The sequence below is a fragment of the Grammomys surdaster genome, unplaced genomic scaffold, assembly GCF_004785775.1.
Source record: "Grammomys surdaster isolate TR1022 unplaced genomic scaffold, NIH_TR_1.0 124439, whole genome shotgun sequence".
Classification (NCBI taxonomy): domain Eukaryota; kingdom Metazoa; phylum Chordata; class Mammalia; order Rodentia; family Muridae; genus Grammomys; species Grammomys surdaster.
Genome location: NW_021619445.1, coordinates 1 through 10,366, shown reverse-complemented (window position 1 = coordinate 10,366; position 10,366 = coordinate 1). Strand labels below are relative to the sequence as shown.

Here is a 10,366-nt window from a genome sequence, read left to right as displayed (position 1 = left end):
TGGTGTTCATCACCCCTTAGAACTGATACATGCACAATTTACTTCGTATGAAGAGAAAGGAACTTAGTTTCATCCTTCTGCATGAAGAATGGTGTTGTGTTAGAACCATTAGTCTTTCTTTCAATGTATACCTTTTCCTTTCTTGCAGCAAATTAAGTAATTATGTTTTCTTTTTTTATCCTTCATTAATGTTGTTTATATTTTTATTTTTCCATTAGTTAGTTTATTTATGTACTTTACACTCTGATTGCTGTCCTTGCTCCCAGTTTCTCCCCCACAAGTCCTCCCTTCCTCGTGTCCCCCCTCTTCTCCTCTGAGAGGATACAGGCACCTTGGGTATCTAATGCCTGGGGCCTATGGAACTCAGTTTCTTGACAAGGCACTTATGTAGAAAGGTCTCCACCCCCAACTTTCTAAAAAAAAAAAAAAACAAACACACGTATAAACACACACACACACACGGCCTTGTTTTTGCTGTTTTATTGTATGTAAACATTTTTTTTTTTACAATGTTCCCTCTTAATGCAAGGCATTTGGAGTTCATATCTTAATACAGAGGTGTCTCTCCTGTTTGTTTCTCTAGAGTGGTCACTTTAGAAAGCATTGACAGGCTGTTGAACATTGATTGGCACGGAAACTCTTTCAAGATGTTAGTGGTTTTCTTTGCTGCAATGAACACAGACCAAGGAACACTTGATCTGTCTGCCGCAGGTCAAAATCAAATATGAAGAGCTGTGGCTGCCATCCAGTGAGGGAGGCCAGGAGATGGGATGGACCAGATCCAGCTCATGACTTGGATCATGGAGTGCCTGACAGACAGCAAATAGGTGAAGAAATGATACAACATCCCTGGCTCCAGGTGGATGGAATATATAAAGACGGATCTCTGCAGAGCAAGTTAAAGCCTTCTGTTCAAGGCTCTAGATGCAGAAGGAACTAGAAGGAATATAAACGAAGACACATGTACACTTGCAGCAAAGGCCGCTGCAAATATGACCCCAAAGAGGGGTGTGTCTCAGCGACCCATCTCACAGCAATGCAGACCCGATATTGCTGAGGGAGCTGTTGTGCCTCCCACACAAAATTAGCACATTCAGGGGAGACATGCGTGTCCCACAAAGGGCCATGTAGAAAGAGCTATTCAGTCTCATCCAAAAAAGAAGACACTCTGAGGGACAAAATTATTCACGGGCTCAGTTCGCAACCCCATCCCCACGCAACAGACCAAAACTCAACACACACACAAAAGCTATGTGCAAAGGTGACCATGAACAAACAATGCAAGTGAGAAAATAATGATGTAATGCCATTGTGCCTGGTTTGTCAAGAAGGTACTGGTTGCCAAGGACCACAGTCCCACAGCAGACCCTCATCTGAAGCCAGTGGGAGTACAGGTATCCAGGCATTCTGGAGGGAGAAGGAACGAACAGCTCAGCTGTCTAGACTAAGTCTCTGGGTGTGCTGTCCCAGATCCACAACTTGGCTTGTCTGCAGTTGAGACCATGAGTTCTAGACACCCAGCCTTCCCCATTGGCCCTCGTCCCTCCAGCCTGGCCACAGCTGTGTCCAGCTTTGTCCACATCACTGACTTCTGTACATAATAAGTGTCCTCAGTGCCCTCTACAAGGTTCCCCAGGAGCTTCAGACAACCATAGAGGACCATGTCTGTTCTTGTACTGACATTAGCCTGCTCAGTTTTACAGTCTGACCCCTCAACCGGCTCACCTGAGAACCACAACTTTCACACATAGCCAGAAATGTGCTATGTTATTGGTGCCTGAGGTGGACAAGCTGTACTCAGCACTTCTTAAACCTGAAACAGAGGATGCAGGGCTCATCCTCAGAGGCCTCATCCCCACTCCAAGAAGTCAGAGGGGAAGGAAGGAAGATCCCATAGAAGGCAAGAAACTGGAGAGAGAGATGGTGGGGGAGGGGGACATGGAGGGAGAGGGAAAGAGAGGGAGGGGAGGAGGAGAGCACAGGTGGGGTATTGTTGTGTCAGGGCAGAGAGCAAGGAAGAGCATGCATTTCAGTGATGGTCCTGTGGTGATGGTCGGCTGAGGTCCACATGCTGATGCACAAGGCTGCTGGTGAGATTGGGAGGTGGGAGACTCAGCACACCTTCCCAGGCTGGCTGTTGTCCCAAGGGGGCAGTGAAAGGTAGTCCTGATGCTTTAGGGACTTGAAAAACTGAATGGCTGGCACCTGGGGCAAGGGTTGGAAGGGAATCTTTTTGACAGGTAAGTCCTGGTCTAGGTCCTCAACCTCAGGGCACAGGCCTGGAGAGGGTGGCTTACTGTGTGGTGAGAGGGGACTGGGTCCCAGGCCAGGGAGGAAGCAGTAGTCCCCAACCTGCTGAAGAACAAGGAGACCTTCGTGGTGTGGGGATGCTGGGCTTACTTCCTCCCTGGGCTCTCCTGGGCTCACTGTGAGGCTGCTTGTCACAGGAGGAGCAGGATTGCCAGGAGGGGACATGGCAGGGTTTCTCATGCTTGGAGGAAGCGCCACATAGTCCTCAAATTCTGGTGGCCCAAGAGCTGGGCTTCCACTTGGGACCCTGGACAGCTCAAGACAGAGACTGGAGCTTTGTGCTGAGGGGAACCCTAGGGAGGGGCCCAGAGAGGTAGACAGGGGCTCTGTGGGCAGAGTGAACACCAGATCTGCAGGGGTGACATAATCAGAGGCCATCATACTGTCCTCAGGGAACCCAGTGTATATGGGAAGAGTCACTGGGTTGTCCCTTGGCTCCTGTTCCTCTACCCTCAGCTCAACTGGAGGGCTCTCCTTTGATTCCATGGAAGGGCTCCCTGTGGTCTCCAGACTGGACCCACACTGCATGTCCACAGCCTGGCCCTTTCCCATCACCTGGGACAATGGGACCAGTTGCACTTGTCCTCCAGGGGGCAGACACATGTACTCCAAGGAGCCTGGCAGTGCTGGCTTCAGGCTCCCACCCACCTGGGGGGAAACCAGCTGGCCTGGGAGATCAGGCAGGGAGTTGGATTGGGGAGGCCCCAGGTAGGGGCCATTGAAGTCAAAGCTGGGAATTTTCTTCCTAGGCCTGCCAGAAGGAGTTGGTGGGTCTTCTTGAACATCGAAAGGCTGCTCTGTGGGTTCGGATGAGGCGGCTGGGGTTGTGTCAGGCCCAGATGGTGGATCTTGAACCATGTTAGGGTCCACTATGGTGAGAGGTGACACTTCATTGTCCTCCAAATGTGTATATGATACCCTGTGAGGGACAATGTAGGCAGAGATGCGGTACTTAGATGTTTAGTGTATACCCAGAGCAGGTGAGGCTCCCTGGAAGGACTGACCCTGCTCTAGGCCTCACATAAGCACCTTTGGTCCCATGGAAGGGCTCCCTGTGACCCTGAGGCATGAGACCTGGTGAATGATATGGTGTGTGCCCAGTGTCCCAATGGATCATGTGCCCAGGGCTCAGTTCACACCAGCATCCTAACTTTGCTCTCTTCTGTTCCTTGCAGCCCACTACCTTCAGGGCTGGGTTCACACATGCCTCTGTACCATTATTGGCTACTGACTCCCTGACAGGTGGGCTTAGCCGAGATGCAGTCCTCACCCTCCCATGAGGACATTGCAATGGAGGGATTACATAGGTAACCTGGCAAGAAGTGGCTTCATGCTCCAGGATGCTACTTCTGGTTCCTTGTCTGTTTCAACCTAACCTCGGAGTTAGAAAAAGAAAATCTTCCTCATGTCTACCTGGAGTGCCACTTGCAACAGTGGGCATCATCTCCTATCATCTACTCAGAGGCCCACGGCTACCCTGATGTGCAGCACAGGAAGGTTGCCTCCATAGGCTCTCCCAGGTTCAGAGCCCATCTACTCACCCCAGTTGTTCAATGAAAAGGTTGCTCTGTGGCCCCTGGGCAGTGGGGTTCTTAGGGGTGAAAGCTGCCATGCTGCCAGAGAGCCAGAGTCCTTTACCTCCATCCTAGAAAGGGAAGAACATTTGTGTCTGTGAATGTGGCACCTCATGAAGGAGGGGAAAGAGGGGGACAGCCTGTGGACATGGTGTCTTCCATAAGCTCCATACACAGAAAGAATGCCCCCTTGGTGGGTCCAGGTTCAGGCCTCTGACTCCAGGAAACAGAGAGGCATCCTAGGGGTTGTGAATTCCCTTATCTCTAAAGCTCCTGTCGGGGGCAGCCATGCTGCTCCCCAGAGTTTCTTCTCTTGTGACACTCATGTCTACCCACGACCGTTGTTCTTGAGACAAGGACAGCTGTGTCCTTCTGTCCTTCACATTCCAGTCTCAGGAACTCACCCTCTGTAGACACTCTGTCTGCAGCCAGCTCTTCCACCACCTCAGAGGCATCTTGCTGTGCTAGGATTAAGTCCTGACCTGGAGCCCCTCGGGTCCCCTCTCTATCCACAGGAGCAGACTCTCCTGAGCCATCTCATGCAGGAGAGTGCTTTTCATTCTGTCTGTGGCTCCAGACAGAACTCAGGGCAATTTGGGAGACTCCTTCTCCTTAAGGTACCCAAGCAGCACCAGAGATCCACCTCCTGCTGGCCTACCCTTCCAGCTCTCCCACCCTTCCCCACTGTGACAGTAATGGGACAGGGAGTCAGCAGCAGGACCTGTCTTCCTACCTGGAACAAGAGGCTCTTGCTGGGGTTGGGGATTTTCTCCTTCCACTTCCTGTATAGCCTGGAAAACAGCAGGAGGGTGGTGCTCCGTGTATGTAAGGTTCCAGAGACCCCTGGCCCAGCTACTTCTGTGCCCATGTATAGAGGGAAAACTGACACCAGGGGTGTAAATGGTAGGCTGGGAATATTAGTGTGGCCAGCTGTGTCATCCCCGTGACCCCAGAGTCTGGATTCCTCTTCCCTCTGCCCACAGACTGCACTTACCTGTACCCATAGGCACAGCCAAAGCGGAGGGCCAGGAACACGATGATCATGATAAAGACCGGGATGAGGACTATCCACAGCGTGGGCATCACTTGTTCAACAAAGAGAAGCAGCATTAGGAGGGAGGCAGAAGATGCAGGCTAGAGGAGGAGGCTAGTGTCCCCAGTCTCTCTGTGAGAAAGGCCAGAGACCTGGGATGAAACCCTGGGTCTGTACCACGTGCTCTGTATGGTGATGGTCTGCTGTAAGCAGCAGCAGTACACTGGGTAAGAGGGGATGGCTAAGTTTGGCAACTGGGGGGACTTCTTGAAATAAGCAGCATGGGGCATGACTTTCTGATCCAGGCAGGTTCAGAGAAGATGAGAAAGTTTGCCTCAGAAGGTCCCTCTGGCAGCACCCTGGCCTTCTTGACCTGGGCCCTGTAAGTCCCCTTCCTCCCCATCTCCTGAGTTTGTTGCTCTAGCCCTCCTTCTGCCAGACTGGCTGTCATTCTAAGATCCCCCCTTTCCATAGGGCTGACTATGTGGAATACTTCATTACCATTCCCTACCCCACGTCTTCATTTAAGCATGCACAGTGTGTGTCAGGAAGTCACCATGGGATGGACCAGCGTTTAATGCAAGTGCCAAGGGAAGGGAAATCGGCAGGACCAATGGATCCCACCAAACTTCCAACCCCAGGAACTCGTCTGTATGCATAGCTAGAGTTGCTTTGTAGCCATGGTAACAAGCAACCCATATTGATGAATCACAGCTGCCACAAAGGCTAAGAAAGCCAAGTACCCTATAAGTAGAGGCCTAGGCCCCAGCTGTAAGAATAATGACAGTGAGACAGCTCCTCTCTTTCACCAAGTCACCACTTAAAGTTTGTGTAATGTACCAAGTGCCATTCCCCAGGGATGTCCACAGGGTCGGGTGGCTCTCCAGCCTCCCTTTCCCTGTGCAGTGGAGCTGTCCCAGGAGTGTGGTGGTGGCCGAGGGACATACCCCAGTCAGTTGTCCAAGTGTACTCATTGCTCCACTCACTCCAGAGCCCATAGTAGTTCGGGAGGGGCTTGACCCTCACCCTGGCACAGTATGTGGTGGCAGGTTCCAGCTGTGGCAGGTCCATGCTGTGAGCACGATCTAGGTTCTCTGTCTTGCTGTCCTGCAGTGGCAGATATGCTGGAGTTCAGCTGCTAGCCAGGTTCAGGGGCTCAGCTGCCTTCCCTGCAGCTCCATCCAGATCCATCAAATCTCTAGTCAAGTCCAGGATGCCAGTCCAGAGCCTACTGTACCAACCACTGTTGTGGCCCCAGATGCCACCTCTTCCATCCCCGAGAGCTGCATCCAGGCTCAAGACCAGGCTCTCTCCACCTCCCAATGTCTGTCTGATCCAGGAGCATCATGCTAGTTTGCTGGATCCTAGGCTATGAGTTGGGGGTCAAGACTGACTTTCTCCAGACTCTGCTGGCCTGTCTCCCCACTTCCTGTGTGAAGTTAGAGTCCTGACTGACTGGCCCTTCTGTAGGCTCTGTGGAGCCTCAGGGTCAGCATGTAGGTGGCAGGCCTCTGCATGTGTGGGAAGTGTGCCGGGCAGGACTTGTCCTCAGCCGCTATACCATGGAGTCAGATCACGTTCTAGGGACGAAATGCACTCAGGCCTTGGTGTTCTTTGAAGTCTTCATTCCATAACTCTGCCAGTCTTGCCCTCAGTTTAGGGGAGTACTGGCCATGTGACCATGTCATGTCACCTCTCTGAGCCTGAATCTTTCATCAAGAATTTGGACTGTTGCCTGTTGACCATGTGGATCCTAAGTCGCAGGGGTCAGGCTCCTGGCAAATAGGGCTCCCTAGAATGTCCTCTCTTTCTTTTCCTCCCTGTTTACAATGTCTCCCCGGTTGTGGACCTCACCTCCCAGCTGTCCGATTTCTTCTTGTACTGGACCTGGAATGTGTGTTCAATGAATGAGTAGGACATTTTCTGAGTTTCCCAACGCAGGCTGTAGCTGTCTCTGTTCTTAGTCAGGTTGAGCGTTGGAGACTGCATCTGGACTGGAGGGAAGATAATTTCAGGGAATGTCATCATGTTCTCCCACCAGCAGAATGTTCCCCATTATCCAAGCTTGTCAAAGATACTCTTCACTCTGGACCAATATCCCTAACCCCAGACACTCTGACTCCTTTGAACTCTGCAGCTCTTTGAATGAGAATGGTCACATAGGTTCATATGTTTGAGTCCTTGGTCTGGTTCCCAGTTTGAACTGTTTGGGAAGGAGGAGGGAGTATGGTCTCATTGGAAGAGGTGTGTCACTGGGGCATGGGGGTGGGGCCTTTAGTTGTACTTTGCCTTTGGCTTGTGATTCAAGATGTGAGCATGGTGACACAAGCCTTTAGTTCTAGCACTTGGGAATCAGGCAGGTGGATCTACATGGACGTGAGGTTAGCCTGGTCTACGAGGTGAGATTCAGGACAGCCAGAGATACAGAGAAAAATTCTGTCTTGAAAAACCAACTAGCCAACCATTCAATAACCAAGCAAGCAAGCAAGCAAGCAATGAAAGACGTGAGCTCTCAGCCCCTTCTCCAGCTTCCGGCCCCTGGACCTTGCTATAACTGCTCTGCACCATGAACTCTCACCCACTGGAACCATAATCCCAAACTAATCTCTCTTCTATAAGTTGCCTTGGTCATGATATCTCGCCATAGCAATAAAAAAGTAACCAAGGCAAACCACATTACCACATCATTACCACATCAGAGTGTTATTCCATGTTGGTCCCTAGGGTAGAGGGAGCACCTGAGGTAAGCCTGGGTGGCCCAAAGTTTGTTGGTGTTTCTCCACTAGTGTTTAAATACAAACAAACAAATGAACAAACAAACACCCATGGTGTTCTACCTTGGTCCATCCACTTTTCCAGCCCTGGGTAACATACTCTGTGGGAATTCCCTCACTCCATTCTCCCCTTTCCCAAGTGAGGTCCTTTCATTTCCCCATTTTACACATGGGAAAACTGAGTCTGAAGAAGATAAAGACTGGGCAGTGGAGAGCTGTGTCTCCATTTTCTGTGTTAGCCACTCCCTTGTGTTGCTTCAGTAACTCTTGGAGCTGCCTGAAGTCAGCTTTGGCTGGCAAGTCCTGGCTGTTCTAAAAGTCTCCCCCTACATGGCTGTATAGACACATCTGAATAACCATCTCACCATTGCACTGTGGCCAAACAGAAAGCTGGAGACTTTGGTGACAGCCCTGCCCACTTGGAGAGCAGATGGCAAGCTGAGACACATATTTCGGCTTTCTCATGTAGCCTTGATGTACATTCTCAGAGTGGTGGGCATTTTAAAGTAAGGCACTCAGTCACCTTCTATCTCTCTTCAAAACAAAAGATTCATAGCTTGTGACTTCATAGGGCTTTCACATAAATGACATGGATGGTATAATACAGGGAGGGGCCCCTTGAATCGGAGGACTCCCATTTCCTGGAGCAAGGACCCCAGGGAGAAAATGCTCGATACGAACTCAGGTGACAAAAAGATTGGATGTCAAAGAGGACAAGCATTACTGGTTTGAAGGAAAGAAGCCCTTGTGTCATGGGCCTTGCCTCGTGACAGGAACATGGAACATAGGTCTCTATGGACACCATCTGTGGCACCCAATCCCTCCAGGCTTTAAAGTAAAACAGAAAACCAAATATAAGAAATGTGAACATAAGCTCATGGAGGCGCCCGGACATCTCAGCAGGAAAAGACAGTTATAGAAGAATGGTGGTCCAGGACAGAGGCAGGCGAGCATCTGGGAGGAAGCAGAGGGGGAAGAGAGCAGGTTCCAAGTGAGACTTTAGAGGGCGGACAGTATGACCTGCAGCAGGGCATGAGTTACAAGCTGGCCTTGGCTTCCCTATCTCCTTGAAGATAGTAGAAACAGAATAACCTTTTTCCACATCTCTTTGTCCATCTCTCTGTGTCCCTGAGTCTCTGTCTCTGTCTCCCTATCTCTCCATCTCTTTCTGTTGCATATGCCTTCATTGGGTGTGGGGTCCTGTACACAGGCATGCAGAAGCCAGATTAGGATGTCCTTTGTTTTTTCTTTGTGTCCTTCAGACAGGATCTCTCACTGAACCCGGATCCAGGTGAGTAGACAGAAAGCCCCAAACACTTGCCTGTCCTGTGCATATGAGCACAATTATTTTTTTAAATGTGGGTGCTGGGATTTGAACTCAGGTCCTCATGCCTGTTCATCAATTGGTCTCACCCACTGAGACACACACGCAATCCAAGAAGAGATATTTCATCACTGTGAGTGAAAAGTCTGCAAATCTTTGAAAGTGGCAAACACAACGATGCAAAGCAGTCCCTGTGTTTATTAAGGTGACCCAATGGACCCCCGTAGTACTGGGAAGTCATGCAGAGGCAGGGCAAACTCACTGTGGTCATAGCTGCTGATGAACTTCCCCAGTACCAGGTGCTTAACAGAGACAGTGTACTGGTTGTGCGCATTGGGGTCAGGCACGGTTAGACGGCAGTGGTAGCGGGTGTAGAGGCTGGTCTGCAGCTCCTTCACCACTGGAGAGCATCTCTTCTCCCTGGGGAAGTACGGTTGAGCTGAGAGCAGGGTTGGGGAATGTCAGACCCAGGTAAGACCTTGAAGAGGCCTGCTCCTGGGGATAAGAAAAAGCAAGGCAAGACAGACAGGGGACACTCACGGAGCTGCAGGGCTGGGGCGGTAGAAGAGTCCAAAGGAAACAGAGCCAGTTATCTGGGTCCACACCTCCCAGGAGCAGTTGAGGGACTGGGCCCCATCAAAGAAGCACTGAAGGTTCTGTGGCTGGGCCTTGTCTCCTGTGGAATACACACTCCCTCAGTCAGTCCGCCCTCTCTCACTGGTTGGGACACCAGGTTACTCACAGAGAAGAGGTTCTTGAGGGCAGCAGAACCTGGCTGGGGACATCAGCCTGACTCTGCTCTGAGCCTGCCTGCTGCGTGTCCCCAGCTTGAAAAGAATCAGGTATCTCTGCCCCATCTTGGAAGAGGTGGACCCGCTCTAAATGTTGAGTGTCAGAATGAACTCAGAAACATAGGCGACCCTACAAACAGCCCAGCACTTGGAAACACACAGGTCTATGCTGCTGCTATTGCAGTCATGACTGCATAGCAGCCATTAACAGAACATGGATGTTGCCACAGAGCCAAGCGTGTGTGAGACAGAGTGGCCCAGCTAGAGTACTGGGGACACAGGCCTGGTGGGAGGCACTGAGGATGAGGTAAGGGAGATCCTGGAGCCCCACTTAGGTCTAGCCTGTCTCCCCTTCTGGACTCCTAAGAGGGGCATTTCCTACCAGCTCCATTACCTGGCTGGGAGTTCCAGTGTACCTCTGGGCTCCATCTGCTGGGTCTGCCCGACAAGCTTGAACCTGGGGAGAGCCGAGTGCGCACACGGGCCACATAGACATTGTTGGGTAGGAAGAGCTTTGGCTGGAGAGTGAGCCGAAAGTTGCTAGTGTGGAGGCTGGAGGC

General features: G+C 51.1%; 1 protein-coding gene across 1 annotated transcript; it reads right to left on the bottom strand.

Annotated features, from left to right (window-relative positions):
• Positions 1-464: 464 nt before the first annotated feature.
• Csf2rb (colony stimulating factor 2 receptor beta common subunit) lies at positions 465-10,363 on the bottom strand (the record flags this gene model as incomplete). Its single annotated transcript, XM_028784583.1, has 9 exons — positions 465-3,229; positions 3,852-3,955; positions 4,618-4,675; positions 4,879-4,969; positions 5,865-6,024; positions 6,772-6,911; positions 9,278-9,435; positions 9,556-9,691; positions 10,201-10,363. Coding segments are annotated over 9 exons (2,127 nt in total), but the record flags the coding sequence as incomplete, so codon positions are not given.
• Between the last annotated feature and the right edge of the window lie 3 nt (positions 10,364-10,366).